The sequence below is a fragment of the Garra rufa genome, chromosome 19, assembly GCF_049309525.1.
Source record: "Garra rufa chromosome 19, GarRuf1.0, whole genome shotgun sequence".
NCBI lineage: Eukaryota > Metazoa > Chordata > Actinopteri > Cypriniformes > Cyprinidae > Garra > Garra rufa.
The window spans coordinates 34,686,739-34,712,938 of record NC_133379.1 but is presented as its reverse complement, the minus strand read 5'-3'; the positions used below and the strand labels follow the sequence as shown (position 1 = coordinate 34,712,938).

General features: G+C 31.8%; 2 protein-coding genes across 4 annotated transcripts in view; both read right to left on the bottom strand.

The window, feature by feature from the left end:
* Positions 1 to 996: 996 nt before the first annotated feature.
* sdad1 (SDA1 domain containing 1) lies at positions 997 to 10,495 on the bottom strand. The gene is made up of 22 exons (XM_073824702.1): positions 10,324 to 10,495; positions 9,810 to 9,914; positions 9,606 to 9,704; positions 8,667 to 8,777; positions 8,510 to 8,581; positions 8,274 to 8,374; positions 8,131 to 8,188; positions 7,905 to 7,979; positions 7,320 to 7,421; positions 6,968 to 7,037; positions 6,676 to 6,779; positions 6,519 to 6,576; positions 4,916 to 4,974; positions 4,627 to 4,703; positions 4,417 to 4,514; positions 4,223 to 4,299; positions 3,491 to 3,617; positions 3,304 to 3,395; positions 3,028 to 3,212; positions 2,829 to 2,913; positions 1,248 to 1,409; positions 997 to 1,175 (listed from the first exon to the last, which is right to left on the bottom strand). The coding sequence occupies exons 1-22, from the start codon at positions 10,411 to 10,413 to the stop codon at positions 1,131 to 1,133; spliced, it is 2,052 nt and encodes a 683-aa protein (XP_073680803.1). The 5' UTR covers positions 10,414 to 10,495; the 3' UTR covers positions 997 to 1,130.
* A 2,567-nt stretch (positions 10,496 to 13,062) lies between these two features.
* Positions 13,063 to 26,200, bottom strand: part of ptpn13 (protein tyrosine phosphatase non-receptor type 13) — an 82,525-nt gene continuing 69,387 nt past the window's right edge. For 2 of the 3 annotated variants that reach the window (XM_073824457.1, XM_073824458.1), the window contains 13 exons: positions 25,180 to 25,241; positions 24,628 to 24,783; positions 21,485 to 21,650; positions 21,062 to 21,151; positions 19,246 to 19,352; positions 19,056 to 19,111; positions 17,805 to 17,902; positions 17,529 to 17,677; positions 16,173 to 16,263; positions 15,671 to 16,008; positions 15,377 to 15,592; positions 13,801 to 13,863; positions 13,063 to 13,714 (listed from right to left, as the gene is read on the bottom strand). In XM_073824457.1, the coding sequence (XP_073680558.1) occupies positions 13,637 to 13,714; positions 13,801 to 13,863; positions 15,377 to 15,592; positions 15,671 to 16,008; positions 16,173 to 16,263; positions 17,529 to 17,677; positions 17,805 to 17,902; positions 19,056 to 19,111; positions 19,246 to 19,352; positions 21,062 to 21,151; positions 21,485 to 21,650; positions 24,628 to 24,783; positions 25,180 to 25,241 (1,670 nt within the window). In that variant the 3' untranslated portion in view covers positions 13,063 to 13,636. The remainder of the gene's footprint in view (positions 13,715 to 13,800; positions 13,864 to 15,376; positions 15,593 to 15,670; positions 16,009 to 16,172; positions 16,264 to 17,528; positions 17,678 to 17,804; positions 17,903 to 19,055; positions 19,112 to 19,245; positions 19,353 to 21,061; positions 21,152 to 21,484; positions 21,651 to 24,627; positions 24,784 to 25,179; positions 25,242 to 26,200) is intronic. The other variant, XM_073824459.1, reaches the window with a different exon arrangement.

Here is a 26,200-nt window from a genome sequence, read left to right as displayed (position 1 = left end):
TGCACAGGTTTTAGTTACAAATCTTCGTTTTTGTTCTGCTGAAGAAACAAAGTCACTTACATCTTAAATGCCCTGGGGGTAAGCAGGTAAACATCAAATTTTCATTTTTGGGTGAACTATCCCTTTAACACTATCTTTTAGGTTCAGAGTAAGCGGTACGCTATTTTCAAAAGCAAAACGTGCTTCTAGCGGCACTTACTGAACATTTTGCTTTGAAAGCTTCAGGAAGCAATGTAATATTTTGCAGGCACGTATTTCCGACTAAAATAACAGTCAGCAGCCTAATGTCTAGTTACAAGACTGCGATGTGAAATGCTAACAAAAGCAAGAAGATAGATTATCACATTATTTATCTTCACCTGTAAAGCGAATTTCCAGTCTATCCAGATGAAAGTAAATCTCTGCAGATGTATTGAAGTCTGAGTACACAGCTGTCACTAGATATATGTGCCTAGAATACCACTTAAAAAAAAAATAGAAATGCAAATAAGAAAGATCATATATCATACCTGGAAATATCTGGCAGGAACCTAGTATATTTTACTCAAATATCATTGCATGAAAGAACATAGTGGTGCTAAAATATCTAGACATAAAGGTCAATTTTTTTAAATTAAGATTTATACATCATCTGAAAGCTGAATAAATAACCTTTAAAGTTGTGCAAGTGGAGTTCTTAGCGATGCATAGTACGAATCAAAAATAGAGTTTTGATGATGACACTTACAAAATATCTTCATGGAAAATGAGCTTTACTTAATATCCTAATGATGTTTGGCATAAAAGAAAAATCAACCATTTTGACCCATACAATGTACTTTTGGCTTTTGCTTAAAGCATTGGTGCTGCTTACCACTGGTTTTGTGCTCCAGGGTCCCAAATGTCATTGTATTCGATGCTGTAGAAGTATTGTTCATTGTTAGTTCATGTTTATTAATTCAGTTAAACAATTAAGGGCTACTTGTAGGTTAAAAACAAAAAGTAACACAACAAAGCTTCAAATGTTTAAATGTTTTATTAAAAGGCAACATGAAAATCCACACAGCCAAAAAGTCTGAATGGTGTCTTCCTGCACACAGAATGGTCCGCACAGAACCATCAAATCAGCTCCGGTCCATCAGAGGTGAGAACTACTTCTGCTTTCTCTTCTTCAGGAGTGCATCTCTTAATGCAATCTGAAGAGAAAATCATTAATAAGAAACATGTATTTAAACCGGTATTAGAGATGTGAGAACAGCAGGGCTCACCTGTTTATCTCTGAAGGAGCGTTTGCTTTTGGTCCTCACATTTTGACTGTGTTTCATCATGATGAAGTTCTTTTTTCGTTTCTTCTCTTTGTTACTGGTGCTAGCGAATGGGTTAAGCTTACTCCTCTTTTTAACATAATCTTTCCTATCGGTCCGCCCAGCCTGAGAGTGAAAATGTTAAAATATCAAAATTAAGCATTTTAATTTTTTGACAACATGTATTATGATGCTGTTTTAGTTCCACGTTGAGAAAGTATAAAATTTAAAATGACGAGCTTTAAGTCATAATATTTTGAGAAAAAAAAATCAAAATTATGAGAAAAATCTAAATATTTTAACAATAAAGACAAATTATGAGAATAATGTCTTAAATGTGCAAAATTACGAGAATAAATCAAAATATCTTGAGAATAAAGTCAAAATTACGTGAATTAATTCTCCAATGCTCCCAGTCTGGGCCATCAAAATATTGTAACTTTTGCTACGATTTAATTCTCTAAACATTTCGACTTTATTCTCAAAATATTTCAAATTCATTCTCGTAATATTTAGACTGTACTCTCGAAATATTTAGACTTTGCTCTCGAACCATTTAGACTTTGTTGAAACATTTTGACTTTATTCTCCAAATATTTCAAATTCATTCTTGTAATATTTCAAATTTACTCTTGAAATATTTAGACTTTATTCTCAAAACATTTAGCCTTTATTCTCTAAATATTTAAAATTTATTCTCATCATTTCAACTTTATTTTTCTAAATATTTAGACTTTATTCTCAAAATATTTCAAATTAATTCTCGAAATATTTAGACTTTATTCTTGAAACACTTTATTCTCATAATATTTCAACTTTATTCTGAAAATATTTAAACTTTATTCTCGCAATTTCCACTATGTTCAAAAATATTTCAAATTCATTCTCATAATTTTGACTCTATTTTCGTAATTTCGACATTATTCTCGTAATATTTTGACTTTATTCTCGTAATATATTTTGACTTTAATCTAGAAATAATTCAACTTTATTCTGGAAATATTTAGACTTTCTTCTCAAAACATTTAGACTATTCTCGAAACATTTAGACTTATATTTCGACTTTATTCTCGCAATTTTTACTGTGTTCAAAAATATTTCAAATTCATTCTCATAATTTTGACTATTCTCGTAATTTCGACATTATTCTCGTAATATTTTGACATTATTCTAGAAATAACTCAACTTTATTCTGGAAATATTTAGACTTTAAAACATTTAGACTATTCTTGAAACATTTAGACTTATATTTTGACTTCATTCTTGTAATTTCGTCATTATTCTCGTAATATTTAGACTTTATTCTCAAAACATTTGGACTTATAGTTCGACTTTTTTCTAGTAATTTCGTCTTTATTCTCGTAATATTTCGACTTTATTCTCAAAACATTTGGACTTATAGTTCGACTTTTTTCTAGTAATTTCAACTTTATTCTCGTAATATTTAGACTTTATTCTGGCTATATTTCGACTTAATATTTAATCATAATTTCATACATATCAAACAAATGTAATTATGTATTTATTTATTATTTCCACACTCACCATGGCTGTTGCCAGTCTTGTTTCTTTGTCAGATTTGGGTTTCTTGTGAAGACGTTCAATGTCTCTCAGACTAATTAACTCACCTCTGGGAAAAGGAAGAAAAAAATGTATAGCACAGCTTAATTTAATTATTCTCAATTTATACAAAGAACTCCCAAGTTTCTAAGTAAGGAAACACCATGCCTAAAACACATCTTACCTCTCCTCTTCATCACTCTCCACGTTCTTTCTCTTCTGTCCCTTTCTGGTTGCAGCGGTGACCTCTTTGGCCATCTGAGCGACGCGGATCTTTTTGAAGTCGTCCTGCGTGAGCAGTCGACTGGTGCTGACCGCCGCAGCTTTAGCTTTGCGCTCGTCCACTGGGATGTTCTTTAATTTCTCAGCCTGACATTCAGAAACACAAAACGGGTTCATATGCATCCTGTCCCATTATTATGCTCAAATCAAGCATCAAGTCAAGTGAAAAAATCCTCACCACGTCTGTTTGATCTTCATCAGAGGAGTGATGAACGTTCACCCACTCGCCATCATCATCATCCTCACTCATGCTGGCGCTCTCCCAGCCATCTGTGAGAAAGAGGATATTGAACAGAGAGATTTCTGGCATTACATTTGGAAAAAAAATGTTGAATGCTAAAAGTCTAAGACAGCATTGCACGCACCTTCATCTTCCTCTTTCTCTATTTCACCCTCTACTTCCAACACCTCAGCTCCAGGGATGTAGTCTTTAGCCTCCAGTTCTCCGTAGTTTTGGATTCTGGCCTCCTTGGAGGCTTCTGTGGGCTTCCCCTGATGACACAATAAATGTAAAATGTTAATGTACTCAACTGTACAAAATTTGTTTAATGCTTTTGAAAGTCTTCTACTCTCATCAAGGCTGAATTTATTTATTATCAGCAATGCAGTCAAAACAGCAAAATTGTGAAATATTATTACAATTTAAAATGGTTTCCATTTTACTATCTTTGAAAGTGTAATTTATTCCTGTGATGAAAAGCTGAATTTTCAGCATCATTACTCCAGTTAAGTGTCACATGATTCTTCAGAAATCAGTCAAATATGCAAAACCAGTTGTGCTGCTTAATATTTTTGTGGAACATGATATATCTTTCAGTATTTTTTTAAATAAAACAAGTCAAAAGTTTTATTTCTGCTTTGGTTTTAATCTGTTGATTAAGAGTCTATTAGATTTTTAAAAAGTAAATGTAAAATATATTTAAATTAGTAAAATAACATAGCATGACATTTTATTTGTTTGCTTGCATGTCATGTGACCTTTAACAGACATCCACCAACCGTGAACATGTGGATGTGTTATTAGGTACAAAATTACATTATTTTGTCTATTTAATATTCTTGTATTTCTTCATAATTTAATATTTTAGGCTTCTCACCCTGTCTCTTTTGTGTAGCATCTGTGGATTGAGACTTCTGAAGAGCTGGATAAGACCTTTGGCAGACATTACAACATCTGGAAGATAACGACAGACAAATATTCAAAGCAAAGTCAAACACTGTTATCATTTTATGCAAAATAAGTTGCATGTAATGCACAGACTATGATAAATAACGATAACAAACCACTTACTTTTATCTTTGTGAGTTTTGTACTGTGCGAGATCTTGAAGCAGATCTTCTGACATGGAAAGAGGACAGCGGGCGACCACTTCTCTAATAGCGTTGATTCTGTGATATAAGAATGAACAGGAGGGACTTATTATGAGAAGATTCAATTACAATGTTTTTATTATGCATTTTTACATTTTATGTATTTGACTCAGATTTACACAATGCCTACCCAACTGTCATGGCCTCTCCTGAATTTCTGTCTGTTACAAAATTATTGGCGATGGTCGTGATGACCGACTCAATGATCTGTAGATGTAACAGTAAATAATTAACTATTAATACAAATTAATCTGTAAAATAAATAGTTTAATTAGTGATAATAAATGGTTTCTATTTTAAAAACTTTTCAAATGTAATTTATTTGCAACATTTAATGCATCTTTGCAGAATAAAATCATACATAAAAACAAAAAAAATTGATTAATTATTATAACAAAGTCCTGATGTTCAGCTCTTACCTCAGGAGGGACGAGCTGATGCGATGCCTGAGCGGCACACAACAAAATTTTGGTGACCTCTAAAGGTTAAAATAAAAAAAAATTAACATGAAGAGATCATGAACAGCCTCTGAAGATATGAGCATTAGATAAAAGACACTGAAGTGAGTTATGCATTATTACAAAATTTTTGATTTTGCTAATATTTCTTCTGAAGAAAGATAGACATGTATAGTGATGAAAGCCGAAATATTAAATGTCATGGATGAATATTTACTGAATAATCCACTATTTTATAGAGGGGGGTCAAAATGGCCATTTTCACCTGAGATTCAGAATCAAATTACAGGGGGGTAAAAATGATTTTGGAAAGATGGCAGCATCATAATGTTATTTTTAAACAGAGATTGCTAAGTCTGTTAGTAAAATCTGTTGACTTTAGCAATCTTTGTTGCATTATGTGCCAATGGTGACCATTCAAAAATGGGCAAACAGCACTTTTTTCCTTTAAAGTTTATATGCCTGTCACTCAAGAGGTATTGTATGCATTTGTTTTGATGTCTAATTTCAACATTACTTATTCTGACATTGTTATTCAAATAAAATAAGTATTAGCTGTATTCAAAGTAACATTTGTTTTTTTGACCACTGAAAATTGGTAATATTCAACAATCTGGACATGGAGCTTCACTAACAACGTGTCTACACCGGAGGCGAGCGGCGCAGCTGTCGCGTCTGGTGTAGAAACGGCGTAAGATCCACATTTCTCTGGGATTGAATAATGTAGGACCTTTAAAATTAAGAATACAAAATAAAAGTTTATTAATAACTAGAAGGTAAAATCATATTGCAATATATGTAATACTTCTTGAGATATAGGCATGCAAACTTTGGAAAACGAATATTTATGGCACTCGGACAGGTAAGTCTATTGCAGTTGTCTTGACAGAAGAAAATGAGATACATCTTTGGTTTCAACATTATTTGTTCTCCAGACATGCTTTTTTTAAAAGTAGTATTGTATTTTTTCAAACTGACCTACATTTGTTTTTTGACCACTGAAAATGTGTACATCTTAATGATTTATTCCCAGAGCCATATGGAACGTCCAACATCTCTGGAACCAAATCTCATAGGGAATTAAAAATAAAGATGCCAAAAGGACAGTTAAGACCCAATATCTAAAAGGGCATTCAAATATCACTAATACTTCTTGAGTTACAGGCATGCAAACTTTGGAGAAAAACTTGAAAAGTGCTGTTTCCCTATTTTTGAATGGTCACCATTGGCTCATAATGTAACAAAGATTGCTAAAGTCAACAGATTTTACTAATAGACTTTCCAATCTCTGTGTAAAAACAACATTATGATGCTGCCATCTTTCTGAAGTCATTTTTAACCCCCTGTAATTTGACTCTGAATCTCAGGTGAAAATTGCCATTTTGACCCCCCTCTACAAAACAGTGGACTACTCTGTAAATATTACTCAACGAACTTTAAAAATTTGGCTTTCATCACTATACACGTCTTTCTTTCTTCAGAAAAAAAAAAAAAAAAAAAAAAGTGTTTCAAGTGTTTCACAAAATTTGGTTCATTTGACACGGAGTGACCCAACAGTGTTTACCTCTCTGGTGAGGCTGAAGGAACCGCTGGACAAATGGATAATAATTAAAGAGGAAAAGCTGTGAAGACAGAAACAAAACAGATTAGATAAAGTAACTATAATTGACAAATAATAAGTTGAAATAAATCAAAATATAAAATGTCCAGTAACACATTACCTCATGAATTCCCACAAGTCTAGAGATGAGCTCCATCATCATGATCTTCACCTCAAAACGCTCGTTTGAACTCTCCAGCTGCTTTAGGAGCTTCTCTGCAAAATCTAATAAAACAGATATTAATAACTAATCTAGATGCAATTAGAAAGCAATTCACAGTGGCAGTTTATGAATCAACCCTTGTGGGTCTAAAGCTCCAACCTTTCAGCTACCAGATATTTAACCTCTACATTAATTCATCATTATTACGTGTTTTCTTTTCTATTCTGTAAGTGTGTAATGGTCGTCTTACCTTGTGGATCATGGATCAAGTGGATGGCAGAGAAATTAAAAACCTCCACTTTTTTCTTCTTTTTATGTTTCTGAGAAAACAAAATAAAAATGACACATTAGGCAGTGAAACAACAAGGGTTATTATAGTAAATTAAAACTTTCATTACATAAAATAATATACTCTGAAGTGAAATAAAATTAAAATTATTTAATTAATTATATTAAAGCTGGAATAAAAAACAAACAAAACATAAGAATACATTATAAATGACAAAAACACAACCAATTAAAATGAAAATATAAAAATACAAACTAAAATTAAATTACCAAACCAAACACTGATTTGCTGAATATGAAACACTAGATTTAACCTTGAGGACTTTCATGGCTTTCTCCAGTTTTTTCTTGTTTTTGGACGTTTTTTTCCCGGTTGAATATCGGACCATTAGATCTCTGGCTGATGGCCCTTCGTCCTGCAGAGTAGAAAAAAAAAAAAATTATTTTCAATATTTAAATTGCACTAAAACTCACAAGTTTGTTTTGGCAAAACATTTTAAATTTTTTTAAATATGATCATCAAGGTGAAATGAGTTGATCAAAAAGACAATAAAAACAGCAATATTGTAAAATATTCATTATTTTAAATTAAAATATTTCAAATGTAATTTATTTCTGTGAAGATCATTACTTTAGTCTTCAGTGTCACATGATGTTTCAGAAATCATTCTAATGTGCCCATTTGCTTTGTCTTATTATAATAAAAGGCTGAAAACAGCAGAGCTTCTTAATATTGTGGAAATGATGTGATACACTAAAGACTCTCTGATGAATAGAACGTTCAGAAGAACAGTAATTATTTGAAATAGATATGTTTTGTAACATTAGAAATGCATTTACTGTTTCTTCTGATCAAATGAATGTGTTCTTGTTGGATAAAAGTATTCATTTCTAAGTACCTCGGATTCTGAATCACTGTCTTTCTTTTCATCCTCATCGCTTCCCAGGAAGAACTTCAATGCAGCTACAAGGATCTGAGAGGAGATTCGATCAAAAACATGTTAGGAAGTCATAGGAAAAATGAAATTACAATATAGTGTATAATAAGCAAATAAACTGTAACTAATTGTCCTTAACTAATAATGCTTTAATGCTGGAGATTTATTTAAAGGAAAAAAATCCAACCTTTGTGACTTTGGAGAAACACGCTGTGGTGATGACGTTCACAGTTTTGGTGTCATTCCTGATGATGTGGGAACAGAGAGATTGCAGATCATACCGAATGTCATCATATGATGTTACAAAGGTACCTCTGTTCAAGGACTTACCATATGTTTCTTCTGTAAAGCTCAATCATCACATCCAGAGAGATCTTGGCAGCAGTGGGGTTTGAATCCCTCAGCATGGTGTACATAAAGTTCTGTAAGGTCTGAGCACAGAAATAAACAAAAGCACTGAGTATTTACTGAATGTCATGAAAACTTTCAAGAACATAATACTGAACATTTCAGCCCAAATTCTAAAGAAATAAGTAAAACATTACACCCAAGTACAAGTGACTTACCGTGTTCATTTTGTTGTTTTTGTGCTTGGCATTGATATTTTTGATATCAGTCACAATATGGGTATATAAAGTCTGAGGAGAAATGACAAATTTCTCATCAGCAATCATTATTTGCAATAATTCATATTCACAGAATTGCACTGCAAAGTTAACTTACTTTCCGCAAAAGTTTGTCATGACAGCGCAGCAGCTCAAAGAACAGTCCCAGAAGACTGGTCGGACTGATCAGATCTTTGTTCCTCAAGAGGATGAGAGCTTTACAAAACGTCTGAAAGAAAGCTTTTAGTTAGAAAACATATCCTTAAAAGTTAAGAACAACTCCTAACTCGAAAAAAGCTGTCTTGATCAAGTTTATAGCTCGTGAACTCTACATACTAACAATGCAGTATGTTATTAAAAGGATTGGTTCACATCCAGAACAAAAATGTACAGATAATTTAGTCACCCTCTTTCTTTCTTTAGTTGGACAGAAGTCATGTTTTTATGATGAAAGCATTTCAGGAGTGTTCTCCATATAGTGGACTTCTATGGTGCCCATGAGTTTGAACTCCCAAAATGCAGTTTAAATGCAGCTTCAAAGGGCTCTAAACGATCACAGACAATGAAAAAGGGTCTTATCTAGCGAAACAATCAGTCATTTTCTAAAAACAAATGTACAATTTATACTTTTTAACCACAAAGGCTCATCTTGTCTAGCTCTGCGATGCGTACTGAAAAAAAAAAACTCTGAAAAACAGCTAAAACCACTTAGTACACATGCGCAGAGCTTGACAAGACAAGGTTAAAAAGTATATAAATAGTAATTTTTTTTTTTTAATTATTGATTGTTTCGCTAGATAAGACCTTTCTCCGTTGTCTGGGGTTGTTTAGAGCCCTTTGAAGCTGCATTTAAACTGCATTTTGGAAGTTCAAACTCCCAGGCACCATAGAAGTCCACTATATGGAGAAAATTCCTGAAATGTTTGCCTTAAAAAAACATGAACATCTTGGATGACAAGGGGGTGAGTAAATTATCTGTCAATTTTTTGTTCTGGAAGTGAACTAACCCTTCATAGATAGATGAAAATGTCAGCTAAATGACAAATGTTATTCGCACCATTCTGAGATCTGGCTCCAGCACTGTATGATGGTTTAAAAGCAGCTCAGTCAGTTGCTGTGGGAAATCTGACAGCTCCTCTAAGTAACAGTGTCCAACCTGAAGACAAAAATCACATCATCCAGAAATATCCAGTAAACCAAGATGTCTATTTTACTTTGCAACATGTAAAAATACAGATTATAACAGAAAACATCTCCATACCTGAGCCAGAAACATGACCAGCTCTGTCAGGTCTTTGTTGGATTTGTCAGGCTGATGTTTAAAGATCTCCACATTTGACTGATAGTGACGATACTGTTGCAAAAACTATATATATATAAAAAAAAAACACACACATTAAGATCATGTATATTAATATAACGTTAAGACACTTATTGCGTTGAATTAACAATTATCTATTTTTAGCTAGTAATACTAGTCAGAAATCACTCGCTGATTATATGAACAACAGCACCATCAATGTTTATAACCAGTAATAATACCAGTTATAATAAAAGAGTTAGCGTTACGTGTGGTCACTATTTCAATAGTCAATTTAATAAACACTAAGTTAGCGAAACTGAAAAGGATACTTTACTACTGGATTATTTACTGAAAAAAAAATGACTTCTAGTAAATACATAAACAGCTTGACGTAGCGTACAGTTATGAATTTCTTTGGTTTAACGTTGCTAGAGATCAGGCTAGTTGACAAATTCATTAGCAAGTTATTTACCTCATCGGTGTAGGACTTCGGATCCCTCTTGATTAGATTTTGCAACTGTGGGAGGTTCGTCGGTAATTTGTTATTGTGACGACCCGACATTTTTGCTTATTTTCTTACACTATAACGTTTATTTTGAGTTATTTGATTACTCCAGCACCAGCACTCGTGGCTTATGAGGACGTCGCCATGTTGCAAGGAAAGCACGGAAAGCCTGACAGGACATTCAAGGTTTTCAGACGCGTCTTCGAACGCGTTGTGAATCATTTTTGACCAACAGGCGTCACCAGCGTGTAGCATTTCGAATGATTCGAAACAGTGAATCATTTGGTGAATCATTTGATTCAAAGATTCGAAAAGGTTCGTTCTCCTAATTTATTTCAGCGACTTTCAGCGGCCCCCGTTGGACATTTGAGGTACTGCAAGAAACCCATTTTACAGTCAGCATATTTTTACCGGTAAGATATATAATTCTTTTGTCGAACTATATTAGTCCATCTAAAAAAAACACATATTGTCTGTTGTTTTGTTAGGATTAGTTATAAGTTGTAGCAGCTTCTGATTTATATGTACATCAGTCATCATCATGTACATCCTACACAAGTACATGTGGCCCTGGACAACAAAACCAGTCACAAGAGTCAATTTAGCTTATTTATTCAGCTTTAAAACGTGAAATATGTCAAATAAATTTGAAATATTTGAAAATTTAGAATCTGATGGTGCAAAAAATAAATAAATAAATACTGAGAAAATTGCCTTTAAAGTTATCCAAATGACAATTTTAGGCATGCATATTACTAATCAAAAAATAAGTTTTAATATATTTACTGTAGGAAATGTACTAAGTATCTTCATGGAACATGATCTTTACTTAAAGATCCTAATGATTTTTGCCATTAAAAAATTTATAATTTTGACATACAATGTATTTTTGGCCTGGTTTTGGGTCACATACAGTGGGTACGGAAAGTATTCAGACCCCCTTAAATGTTTCACTCTTTGTTATATTGCAGCCATTTGCTGAAATCATTTAAGTTTTTTTTTTTTTCCTCATTAATGTACACACAGCACCCCATATTGACAGAAAAACACAGAATTGTTGACATTTTTGCAGATTTATTAAAAAAGAAAAACTGAAATATCACATGGTCCTAAGTATTCAGACCCTTTGCTCAGTATTTAGTAGAAGCACCCTTTTGATCTAATACAGCCATGAGTCTTTTTGGGAAAGATGCAACAAGTTTTTCACACCTGGATTTGGGGATCCTCTCCAGTTCTTTCAGGTTGGATGGTAAACGTTGGTGGACAACCATTTTTAGGTCTCCAGAGATGCTCAATTGGGTTTAAGTCAGGGCTCTGGCTGGGCCATTCAAGAACAGTCACAGAGTTGTTGTGAAGCCACTTCTTCGTTCTTTTAGCTGTGTGCTTAGGGTCATTGTCTTGTTGGAAGGTAAACCTTCGGCCCAGTCTGAGGTCCTGAGCACTCTGGAGAAGGTTTTCGTCCAGGATATCCCTGTACTTGGCCGCATTCATCTTTCCCTCGATTGCAACCAGTCGTCCTGTCCCTGCAGCTGAAAAACACCCCCACAGCATGATGCTGCCACCACCATGCTTCACTGTTGGGACTGTATTGGACAGGGGATGAGCAGTGCCTGGTTTTCTCCACACATACCATTTAGAATAAAGGCCAAAAAGTTCTATCTTGGTCTCATCAGACCAGAGAATCTTATTTCTCACCATCTTGGAGTCCTTCAGGTGTTTTTTAGCAAACTCCATGCGGGCTTTCATGTGTCTCGCACTGAGGAGAGGCTTCCGTCGGGCCACTCTGTCATAAAGCCCCGACTGGTGGAGGGCTGCAGTGATGCTTGACTTTCTACAACTTTCTCCCATCTCCCGACTGCATCCCTTGAGGTCAGCCACAGTGATCTTTGGGTTCTTCTTTACCTCTCTCACCAAGGCTCTTCTCCCCCGATAGCTCAGTTTGGGAAGGGTTCCGGTCGTCCCAAACGTCTTCCATTTAAGGATTATGGAAGCCACTGTGCTCTTAGGAACCTTAAGTGCAGTAGAAATTTTTTTGTAACCTTGGCTAGATCTGTGCCTTGCCACAATTCTGTCTCTGAGCTCTTCAGGCAGTTCCTTTGACCTCATGATTCTCATTTGCTCTGACATGCACTGTGAGCTGTAAGGTCTTATATAGACAGGTGTGTGGCTTTTCTAATCAAGTCCAATCAGTATAATCAAACACAGCTGGACTCAAATGAAGGTGTAGAACCGTCTCAAGGATGATCAGATGAAATAGACAGCACCTGAGTTAAATATATGAGCGTCACAGCAAAGGGTCTGAATACTTAGGACCATGTGATATTTCAGTTTTTCTTTTTTAATAAATCTGCAAAAATGTCAACAATTGTGTTTTTCTGTCAATATGGGGTGCTGTGTGTACATTAATGAGGAAAAAAAAAGAACTTAAATGATTTCAGCAAATGGCTGCAATATAACAAAGAGTGAAACATTTAAGGGGGTCTGAATATGCTCCGTACCCATTTTATGTTTCTGAGGAAAACAACTGGAAGGAGAAAATACAATAATTTTTTTTGCAACTTGGAGAATTAATAAAAATGAACTTAATAGACAAATAACATCAAATAATATCAAAGAAACATAATTAAGACCTGGGAAAAAAATGTTCCAATTCATTTCTTTTCACAGTAACAGAAATGTCAAAAATACAATGATTAGAGAAAACCATAAAGGCAAGATATTCTTTTATTTACAAATTGCAAATTGTCCAGTATGTAACAGCTTTAAAACATATCAACAGGATTTCATGAGATAAATATCACACTAAATATAACACTTTAAATTTCTTCGATTACCACTGGCACTCAGTGATTTCTAAAAGATTTACAAAGCAAATACTGTCTCGTATTCTGTCCAGGCAACATTTCCAGCATCATTTCGTTTAAAATACACAAGAATAATTTTGTATCTCAAAAAATATGAATTCATTTCTTATTTATTTGATCCATAATCTTTAAGGAATCTATAAAAACTTTTTACCAAAAAAAAGATAAATTATAAAAGAAATGGTTTTAAAGAAGTAGCAGCCAATGGTCAAGAATGTAAGCGATAAGAATACACAAAATTCTGCAAGAATTGTTCACGTCACTGACGTCCAAAACATCATAAGACAAATTTGTTCTGACGAGGTCAAAGCCCCTGATAGAAAAACGCAGAAACTGCTTCCGAACATGGTGATGACTGAAGCCGCTGGTATTTTCAGCTGATCTCTCGAGCCGGAAGGCATTGTGGGGTCCATGTTTTATCCTGAGAGTTTCTCTTCTGCCTGCAGACATCTGAGCACATACAAGATGACCTGGTAGCAGAAAATGTATTGTTCCTGGAGAGGAAAAATAGAAACTGTTACGCAAAATAACAGTAGAAGTAAACTTCTTTTAAACACATAATTGAATATAAAGCTGTTACCTCTGTCTGCACCATGCCCTGCCTCTGGAGTCTCATGGTACGGACCACATCTGATATGTCAAACTAATGAGAGAAAATGTGATTATTACATATAACTTTAACAATCACATTAGCTAAAAATGTATGTGTGTTATATAATATTGTATAATTATCATGTTTAAAGGTGTTGTAAGGTGTTTTCATCCATTTCATGAATGTTTACCATTTAACTTCAGTTATCATTTATATAATAATACCAAATAATAATAATACCAATATATATTTCAGCCTAAGAAAAGAACATTTTTCTGTGAATTTCATCTATATATTTTATTTAACTTCATCCTTTATTATAATTTATTATATTTATTAGAATTTATTTTATTTATATAACTTCGTGAACTTTTGCCATGTAACTTCAGTTATTATTTATGCAATTTATTACAAAGTATTGCAATAAACAAACATAAATAAATAAAAATAAGTAAAGTTTAGCAAACTTATTAAGTGTTACCAGAAATAAATGTATAAACAAAAAATTTATATTTCAATATATTGTGATTAATTTGTCTTTTTTCCCCAATTTTAATTATTTATATTTTTTACTTAACACTTCTTTATTATATACTTTATTATATATTTATTTATTTTATTCATAACTTCATGAACATTTGCCATTTCACAAAAAAATTTATATTTCAGCCTAACAAAAACTTGATTAATGAACTTTTGTCATTTTAAATTGTTTAATTATAGTTTATATATTGTATTATACTTTATAATATACTTTAGTATAATTTATTTATTATATATTTTTATATGTATTTTATTTTATTTATATAACATTTATTTTAATTATTATGAACATTTGCCATTTAACTTCAGTTATTATTTATACAATTTATAACATATTTTATTTAGTTATTATTGTTGCAATAAACAAACATGAATAAATAAACATAGTAGTTAAGTGTTACCAGACACATTAATATGTAACTAAACAAAAAATGTATATTTCAGCCTAACAAAAAAATGGTAAAATTAAAATTAATTAACTTTTGTCATTTAATTTTAATTATTACTGTTATATTTTATTATTACACTTCAAACTTTATCATAATTTATTAGACATATTTATTTACATTATTTTAATTGAGATTACAAAAATTAAATGTCATATTTTTAATTATATATATTAATTACACTTTCAAATTTATTATAACTTATTTATTATATATTTATATATATAACATATTTACATAATTATTTTAATTGTGATTATTAAAAAATAACTTTTGCTATTTAATTTTAAATATATTTATTATACTTTATAATATACTTTAGAATTCATTATTAACATCTACTTAATAAACACACACACACACACACACACACACAATAATATAAACAAATATGAAATATGTCAAGAGAAAATGTTTCTTGAAAATTAATCTAAATAAAATTATTCTAAATAATAATACATTTTAATGTACAAAATGTTAAAAAATATATCAAATTCAAGTTAACTGCTCAAAGAATAAATGTACGTTTTATATTTGTAGATTTATACATTTATACATTTATATATGACACTCACATCTGCATCTTTGCTGATGAGACCAAGAACCACGTCTATGCAGATGAGCGTTCCTGACCGGCCAATCCCTGCACTGCAGTGGGTAATGATGGGCCCCGATTGGTGGATGTGTCTCATGTAGGAAATGAATGTCAGAAGCTGTTCTGGTTGAGTCGGGGTTCCATGATCAGGCCAGCCTGTGTAGTTCAGATGAGTGACTCTCTGGATCTCATTGGTCTGCATGAGAAAGATATTGATATGTTTTATCCATTTAAATACCTATGCATATAAATGTACACACAAACTGCCTCTCACCAGGATGTCTTTGACCTCTATGAGCCGGATCACAAAGTTGTCCAGGTGCTGATCTTTGACCAGTGTGATCTGCAGCCGATCGTCCACCATCTCGGGCGAGCGGGGCGTGTCCGGCCAGTACCTCTGACATTTCACTTTCCCTCCCTCCACTTCCTGTGTCATCATGGCGATCACATTGGATTTTTGCTCCCAAACCATCTGCCAGAAGTCCCCCAGTGTGGTGGGCAGAGGCCCCTGGCATGCGATGTACAGGAAGTTCTCATCTTTCACAGGCATCTTGATAAAGTTAGCATTGATGTAGCCACCATCCTTCCCCAGTATGACCCTAGTTGTGTCGACTGAATCATGACAGAGAGCAAGAAATAATTAATAGTCAAATCAAGTTACTTTCATTTCTATAGTGCTTTATATAACACAGATGGTGTCAAAGCAGCTTCACAGAGATAAACAGCTTAAATCAATTATGAAAATTAATATACAAAAAGGGTGTTTCCTAACTCACATGGAACGATGTTCTTGTATCGGTTTTTCTTCTTGTTCTCTTTGGTCTGACCAATCAGACATTCATCCAAGGGGCGCAGATTCTGCAGGTTCTTTGGAAGAAAACAATACGGACATTAAAATTATTTTTTATATTCATATTAGCAACAATTCCCAGAAATGAAAATATGTAATCAAATTAAAATATATTTAAATATATATTTTTTATAACTAAGACAAGACACTGCAGGTGAAAAGGGTAAAAAAAAATAATACTTATTACCTTACCTACCCAGTTGGATGATTACATTGATAATTGCAAACATTTTTTGTATTACAAGTTTTCTAAAATGTTTGATTTAAGGTTTAAATATGCAAATGAGGGATATATCATTTGCATACATTTCCAGTACAAAAATCTAAACACTGGATGAAGTCAGGTTCAAAATTCTTGTTTAATTTTTTTTTTTTTGACATATTAGAGTCAAACGTTTTTTACAGAGGGAATTTGGCTCTCATTTTGTAATAATAATTCAGAAAAAAAAAAAAAATTTACACAATTTTTGGGTGAATAAAATGTGTAAAATCAAGCAAATTAGATATAAACAAATCTCTCAGTAAAAACCTTCAGCATATAGACAGGAATGCAAATGCAAAGTTTGGTGTGCGTAAGTGCTACTGAAGAAGGAGAAAAAAACTCATTTTGAGAAAACGGCCTTTAAAAATATGTATTGTAATTGAAATCTATTGACACAAATAGATAAAGTGCTATAAAAGAAACACTTAAAAGTGTCTTTTGGATATTTTCTTTCCACTAGTCTAAAAAAAAAAAGCCCAAAATCTCAAACTTGACAGGTGCATGTCTCCCCTTAAAAACAATACAAAGAAACAATAAATAAATGGTTCAAACTGTTGGGATTTGTATTTATTTGATCAAAAATACAGTAAGAAATAATAATATTGTGAAATTATATAATAATTTATTTCAAATGTAATTTATTCCTGTAATGCAAAGCTGAATTTTTAGCATCATTACTTCAGTCTTTAGTGTCACATGATCCTTCAGAAATCATACTAATATGCTGATTTGCTCCTCAAAAAAACATTTATTAATTTTATAGAACCCCCCAGGACTCATTGATGAATAGATTCATTGATAATAAGTAAATACAAATAAAACAGCAATTGAAATTATTTATTTTAAACAAACAAAAATGCAAACTAAATAAATAAATAATATTAAGCTTGTTCCAATATGCATTTATTGCAAGTATTTTAAGGGTGTTTTTTTAATTTCTTGTAACTGAAGATAGTGTTCTAATACAAAAAATACAGAATTTATCTATACATACACAGTACACGTAAACATGTTCTGTACCTCAAACTCTTGGAGAGGAACTTTCTGGTCCAGCAGGCCTCTCATCATACGGACAATAGTGTTGAGATTAGTGGATGTGTAATGACCGTCAGGAACCACTTTAACCAGTGGCAGAGACGTCAACTCTTCCTCAGTGACAATGGGTCCATCTGAGATGGAGAGCATGAAGATAACATGTATAACATTTACAATGAGACTTCCGATTTTAAATGAAGTACATTAAGAAAACCGCGCATTTCTCTATGAGAAACAGAATGATTTCAACAGCAGACTGACCATCAGTAAATTTAGAGTTGATGTTCTCTATCGGGAGCTCATCACTCCCCCATGTGATCTCATCCTCATCCAGCTGACCTGATGACGACTGCAGGGCACTAAGAAGAGATAGAGCTTTAACTACAAATAGCCTGGATTCAGTCATGTTTACTGAATAGAAAGAGTTTGGGTTGTTTGTGTCTCATGTTGCTTCATAAAAGCAGTTGAGGTCAAAAGTTTACACTCCCTTTTCAGAATTTGCAAAATGTTAATTATTTAAATTAAACAAAATAAGAGGGATCATACAAAATGCGTGTTATTTAGTACTGACCTAAATAAGATATTTCTCAAAATATTACCCCTTTCAAAAGTTTACATCGCCTTGATTCTTAATACCGTGTTGTTACCTGAATGATCCACAGCTGTGTTTTTTTTGGGTAGTGATGGTTGTTTTTTCTGACAAGTTAGACTGCCTGCTGTTCTTCAGGTAAATCCTTCAGATTCCACAAATTCTTTGTTTTTTAAGCATTTTTATGTATTTGAACCCTTTCCAATTTAGATTTAGAGATCCATTTTTTCACACTGAGGATAACTGAGAGACTCATATACAACTATTACAGCAGGTTTGAATGCTCACTGATGCTCCACAAAAGGAAAAACGAGCATTAAGAGGCGCGGGGGTAAAAACCTTTTGAATTTGAAGATCAGGGTAAATTTAACTTATTTTGTCATCTGGAAAACATGTAACTATCTTCTGTAGCATCTGAAGGGCAGTACTAAATGGAAAAAAAAAAAATATTTAGGCAAAATAAAAAATGTTTACATCTCATTCTGTTCAAAAGTTTTCAACCCCTTCGAAAACCAAATAATTTGTGGGACCTGAAGTATTTTTCTGAAGAACAGCAGGCAGACTCTTGAACAACGATCACAAAAAAAACATCTGTTGATCATCCAGGTAACAACACAGTATTAAGAATCAAGAGTATGTAAACCTTTGAACGGGGTGATTTTTATAAATTCAACTATTATTTTCTCTTGTGAACTATATGTGAACATCTTTTATGTGAAATTCTGAATCTTATTCAGGTCAGTACTAAATAAACAATAACATGCAATTTGTATGACCCCTCTTATTTTAGATCCCTTTTATATAGGAAAATGAACTGAATTTTCACTAATATTTCAGAGTTTAATATGCAAGCGAAACATACATACTGCAGAAGTGAAATTACTACAGGAGTCATATGAAAATTGCAGAACCGTTTTCCTCACCTGTCGTTCAGTGGGGTATCGACATTTTCTTCATTCCACTCTGCCTTCCGAGACGTCTGATGACAGATAAACATAGCATATAGTTCAGACATAACAAATAAAACCACCTCTAAGTCCACTGTTATGACATGAGATCATCTGATTGCTGTAAAACTGCAGATATTCAAAGTTTGATTACAGATGGCTGTACCTCTGGGGAGTCTTCCGGCAGAGACGAGCCGTCACAGTCTGTGTCCTCTGATAGGTCACCACTTCCTTCTGTTCCCTTGCCTTTCTCTAGAGAGCCAGTGTCATAGTCTAGAACACAGACACATAGAGTCCTGATCATGTAAATAACCCACTCTCACATCTGCAGGTGACATCTGCCAACATGATGTGTTATGTAAGTTATTATGGGTAACTCTGAAAAAACATGGTTACACTTTATTTGACAGTACATGCACTTACAGTATACTTACAGTGTACTAAACAAAGAAAGTAGTAAGGGGTTAAAGTTAGGTTTAGGGGTAGGTTCAGAGTAGTACATGGTTATTACCCAGTTACTGTAAATGATGTAGTATATGTGACCCTAGACCACAAAAGCAGTCGGAAGGGTAATTTTTTTTAGATTTATAAAGCATCAGAAATGGATACAACTATTTAAAAATCTGAATCTGAGGGTGCAAAAAAATCTAAATACTAAGAAAATTGCCTTTAAAGTTGTCCAAATAAGTTCTAAGCAATGCAGATTATTAATGAAAAAGTAAGTTTTAATTATGTAGGAAATTTACAAAATATCTTCATGGAACATGATCTTTACTTAGTATCGTAATGAAATAATGGATCATTTTGACCCATACAATGTATTCTTGGTTATTGCTACAAATTTACCTGTGCTACCCAGACTGATTTTGAGGTCCAGGGTCACATGTAAGTATATAGTATATACACGCAAAACAGGACTGTAAAATAAAGTGCTACCCAAAACAACTTAAGTTGTTCATGAAACACTTTACTTGAAATAAAATGAGTGAAATTACTGAAATATTTCCTAAAAACAAACAAAAAATACGAAAATATTTACTAAATTAAAAAATATATATAAATATAAATATATATATATATATTTTTTTTTGAAGAACTTTATTTTTGTTCACATTTAAATAAAAATTTAAACTGTACTAACTGAATTACTAATTTAATAATATATTTACTAAACTGAAAAAAGCTTTTCTGTTTATATTTTAAATGTTTTAAATAATTTGAATTGTAATCATTTAAGAAATAATTTAATACTTTAATAAAATAGGTACTAAATAAAAAATAATAAGTAAATAAATTAATAGAAATATAGAAAAAAATTAAAAAGACAACAAAATTGCTAACACTTATTACTCACATTAAAATAAAAATGGAAAATATATACATAAAATGTAATGTTTTATTACATTTTTATTACTTTTATAATATTTGATTAATATTCAATAAATGTTTAATATATGATACAATTCAATATAATAAAATGCCTATTTTATTATTATTTTTAAAAATTAACTAAACCGTTTTAATATTAAATTATTAAATGACCATTTAAATGTTTAAGTAATTAAATAAGTAAATAAAATATTAACTCAATAAAAAAAAAACATTTTTCTAATTATATTTTAAAGAAATCTATTTTGTTAAATAAAATATTTATTTTAAAATAATTTAAATGATAATAAATTAATAAAAACTATTTACTAAATAAAAAAAGTAGAAAATACAAATAAAAATGACAACAACACTTATTTATTACTAACATTAAATATAATATAGAAAATATATGCAATGTAATATTTTATTATTTTTGATTACTTTTCTAATATTTGATTAATATTAAATAAATGCATTATATGCATTGCAATTAAATATAATAAATTGTAATGCATATAAATATATTCATAAAAATTATAGTATCTATAATATATAAACTATAATATCTCAATAACAGTAAAAATCGGACTGTCATGTGATCTTTACAGTACCTATCGGAGGGATGGGAGGTGGGTTGGTGGTCTTGCTTTGCTCTGATGGCGTCTGAATTTTCGTCTTTACACCGCTGTCCTCACTCACATCTAAAACAGATTTTAGTAAGACCAAACTATTACCATTTTATATACATTCAAAAAATAATTATATTTTCGACATGTATAAATTATAACAAGTATTTAAATTAAAAGAACTCTATTTTTGTTAAATAAAATATTTAAATAGTAATAATTTAAATAATTTTATTTAAATAATATTCTAATTAAAATAGACATTTAATAGATTTTTTTATATCTACTAAATTATATTTTTTATTTAAATTTTAATCATTTATTTTTAACATTTATATTAGTAATTTATATGTTTATAAAAATAAAAATATATATAAATATGAATTAACTTTGACATGCAAGCCATACCGTTGTTGCCATTCACACCGTTGGATTTGAGAGGCAGAAAGCCCAGGTACGTGTTGGGCATTTGGTCAGGTGGACGGGAGATGATGAGGTGCACCAAGCCTTTAGTTTTACGGATGGTGGTGACAGCTTTAGCGTGAGACACGCCGATCATCAGATCCTCATTCACCTGTAAATAAGAGCAACCACAGTATTAGCTTTCATTACTTAAGAGTACTTAAGTTTGAACTTCCAAAATGCAGCTTCAAAGGGCTCTAAATGATCCCAGCCGAGGAAGAAAGGTCTTATCTAGCAAAACGATCAATTATTTTCTAAAAACATTTACAATTTATATACTTTTTAATCTCTGCACAGAGTACACACAGAGCTAGACAAGACGAGCATTTGAGGTTAAAAAGTATATAAATTGTTTTTGTTTTTTTTTTAGAAAATAACAGATCGTTTTGCTAGATAAGACCCTTCTTTCCTCGGCTGGGATCATTTAGAGCCCTTTGAAGCTGTATTTTTGAAGTTCAAACTCGGGGGCACCATAGAAGTCCATTATATGGAGAGAAATCCTGAAATGTTTTCTTAAAAAAAAAAACACAATTTCCTTAGGACTAAAGAAAGAAAGACATGAACATCTTGGATGACAAGGTGCTTTAAATGTTTAATAACTTTTGATCAGCAGATCGATCTATTTGGTTGTTATATTATGCAACAAATTCTTATATAGTTTGTAAATATTTTTAAATATTTTTTCTGTTGCACTCGGTATCTTTCTCACATTTTGTGTGTAGTTTGTGAATACTTTGAACTGTTTTTATTGGCACAATTGTTTTCACTACTTCGTACACTGTTCATGTTTATTGTTCAAACTCAGATTAAGAATATATTTATCTGAAAAAGCAACTTTTTTACTGTGCGTCTATGACTTTACCGTTTTTCACTGAAAAGCACCTATAAAAGTACACAGTAAAAACAACTAACTGTTGCTAGCGTTTTTCCAAAAATTCTGGAAATTCACACATTTTTAGAGAAAACAAAAGAAAAACTGTAATTTTAAATTAGCTAGACATAAAGTTCAAGTTCTTATGTTTATAATGACATATGACAATTGATACTGACTGCTAGAATAGGTCTGAAAAAAAGAAAATGCATGTACAGGTGCCTCAGGTGCCCCAAAAATGGTCTTTAAGGGTTAAACCCTAACATTTTAGAAAACTTGTAATTAGGGGTGCAACGGATCGTAGATGATCCGTGATCCGTACGGACCAGACCCCATGGTTTGGCATGCATGTGATTCACGGATTAACGGATTAACCATCATAGAGTAAAAGCTTATAATTTGCACATGTTTTGTCTTGCCAATTTATCCATTCCAACTATTTTAAACCATTGCAGCAAAAGAGAACGTGCACACTGTTTTGTTTTTTGTTTTGTTTTGTTTTTTTACCGCTGCTGCACCCACCAGAAGCGAGCACGCGCACAGAGAGAAAGAAAGAGGTGCGATTCAGACTGCACGATTCACAGATTGATTCCTCTTTAACTTCTATTTGAACGGAAACATACATACAAAGTCATGTCTAAATACCGTTTTGGTATTCTGGTAAACACAGTCGGTTAGGTCTTCAGTGAACTGAAACAGCTGAGAAAGAGATGCGTGCCAGTATTAGGTACGTGCATTTGGCCTTAAAGAGACAGGATCCTATAAATACCTGCAGTGAGAAGCACTAGTTATTTTACAATTAATTATTACATTTCGGCACCTGAATACTAGTGTTATTGATTTTATTAGTAACTTTATGTTGTATTCATCTACACTTGTCATTTGTGTAATTGTTCTTGTTTTGTTACTGACTTTATTAGTTCAGCTAGTAGTTTTTGCTGTGGATTAGAAGTACTTAAAGTAAGCATTCAGTAATTATTAAAAAATATTAAAAATTATTAAAAAATTATTAAAACCTTTTTTTTTTTTTTGCTGATTCGAAAAATGATCCGATCCGTGACTCAAAATACGTGATATGATCCGAACCGTGAGTTTTGTGATCCGTTGCACCACTACTTGTAATACAAAAAAAATGTTTGCAATTATCAATGTAATCAATCAACTGGGTTGATTAAAAAAACTATTAGTTTATTCACCTGCAGTGTCTCGCCTTAAAAACAATAAAATTAATTTTTTTTTTTTTCTGTGTGAATAAAACAAAATAAAATAAAAACTACTAGGTTAGCATTTCCTGAAGTTTTATAGTTTTAGGTGTCTGCTTTTACTTGATTTAAACAAAACAAAACAAACAAACAAACAAAAAAATAAAACAAAATAAAATAAAATAAAATAATTAGGTTAGCATTTCCTAAAGTTTTAGTTTTCTAGGTTTCTGGATCTGCTTGATAAAATAAAATAAAATAAAATAATAAAAATATAAAATAATAAAATAAAATAATTAGGTTAGCATTTCCTGAAGTTTTAGTTTTCTAGCTTTCTGGATTTGCTTGATAAAAAAAAAAAATAAAAAAAAATAATAACTAGGTTAGCATATCTCCTGAAGTTTTATAATTTTAGGTTTCTTTTATTTAAATAAAATAAAATAAAATAAAATAGAATAACTAGGTTAGCATCTCCTGAAGTTTTATCATTTTAGGTTTCTGTTATTTAAATAAAATAAAATAAATAAATAAAATTAAATAAAAAATTAAAATTAAATTAAATAAAAAACAACAACAACTAGGTTAGCGTTTGAGTATACAGTAAAAAACAACTAATTGTTGCTAGCGTTTTTCCTAAAATTCTGGAAATTCACAAATTTTTAGAGAAAACAAAAGGAAAATTGTAATTTTAAATTAACTAGACACCAAGTCCAAGTACCTATGTTTATAATGCTATATGGCAATTGATGCTGACTACTAGAATAGGTCTGAAAAAAGCATGAAATGTACAGGTGCCTCAGGTGCCCCAAAAATGTTCTAGGTCTTTAAGAGTTAAACCTAACATTTTAGAAAACTTAATACAAATACAAAAATGTTTGCAATTATCAATGTAATCAATCAACTGGGTAAGTAAGGTGATAACTATTAGTTGTTGTTTGTTTTTACCCTATTCACCTGCAGTGTCTCGCCTTAAAAAAAAAACATATTGCATTTTTCCAAAAATGCTGGTTACGTACCTTCAATAAACGATCGCCAACTTGCAATGTGCCTACAGTGTCCGCAGTGCCTCCAGGGGTGATGGACTTCACGAAAATACCCCGCTCTCCACCAATAACAGAAAAGCCCAGACCTCCTACTGGCGGCTTCTCCAACTGCAGCTTCACAATCTGCTCCTATAAACACATTAGACCAAAAATGAGTTAAATAAAGAAGACAAAATAAATGAAAACAGGAAAAGTGGTGTTAAGTAAACAATGAAATCACATTACAATGAACTCCAAGAGGAAAGAAGTCTGTATGTCTGCCGTGTTTCCTAAAAATCGACTCAGATTCCTCTCACCTGTTCCTCTTGTAGCTAACAGACCGCAGAAATCTGACCTGTCTGTGTGACCTGCCACGGTTTAAATTTCAGGCCGTTTGTGTCCACAAAACAGCAGCACCCACACTATATTATCAAGCCTGAGAAGTTTCTGTTTCTGAAGTCGGTGTATTTAGTGATAAAATATTTAGCCAGAGCAGCAGCGATCAATACTAGGTAATAGTTTACCAGAAGTTCGACAGGTCCTTACCTCGGCGGGACAGATACCGGATAGGGCCTCTAATTCATTCCGATCGTTGCTATGGAGATAACCTATGATACAAAGAGAGAAATGAGGCCACGGTGAATATTACACTCGGCTTACAGGCAGAAGAGTAACAGCAATGCTAACCAGAGCATCAGAATGCCAACCAATCAGAAAGAAAGTGAACAAATGATACCATTTATTAAAGCAATAAGCATTGGATGATGTGTTACAGTGATTTTACCACAGTAATATGATGAGAGGGAAAATAAAATAACTAGGTTAGCATTTTCTGAAGTTTTATAGTTTCAGGTTTCTGCTTCTTCTGTTTGATTAAAATACAAAATAATTACTAGGTTAGCATTTTCTGAAGTTTTATAGTCATAGATTTTTTTCTGCATGATTGAAATAAAATAAAATAAAATAAAATAAAATAAAATAAAATAAAATAAAATAAACAATCAACAACTAGGTTAACATTTTCTAAAGTTTTATACTTTTAGATTTCTGGTTCTTCTTCTGCTTGATTAAAATAAAATAAAATAAAATAAAATAAAATAAAATAAAATAAAATAAATAAAATAAAATAAACAACTAGGTTAGCATTTCCTGAAGTTTTATAATTTTAGGTTTCTGCTTTTGCTTGATTTAAATAAAACAAAACATAAACACAAAACACAAAACAACACCTTTTCTAGGTTCTGGATCTGCTTGATAAAAGAAAAGAAAAGAAAAGAAAAGAAAAGAAAAGAAAAGAAAAGAAAAGAAAAGAAAAGAAAAGAAAAGAAAAGAAAAACTAGGTTAGCATTTCCTGAAGTTTTATAGTTTTAGGTTTCTGCTTTTGCTTGATTTAAATAAAATAAAACAAAACACAAAACAACACAAAACAAAACCATTTATAGGTTTCTGGATCTGCTTGACAAAATAAAAAAAAAATAATAATAATTAGGTTAGCTTTTCCTGAAGTTTTAGTTTTCTAGGTATCTGCTTGATAAATAAAATAAAATAAAATAAAGTAATTAAATTA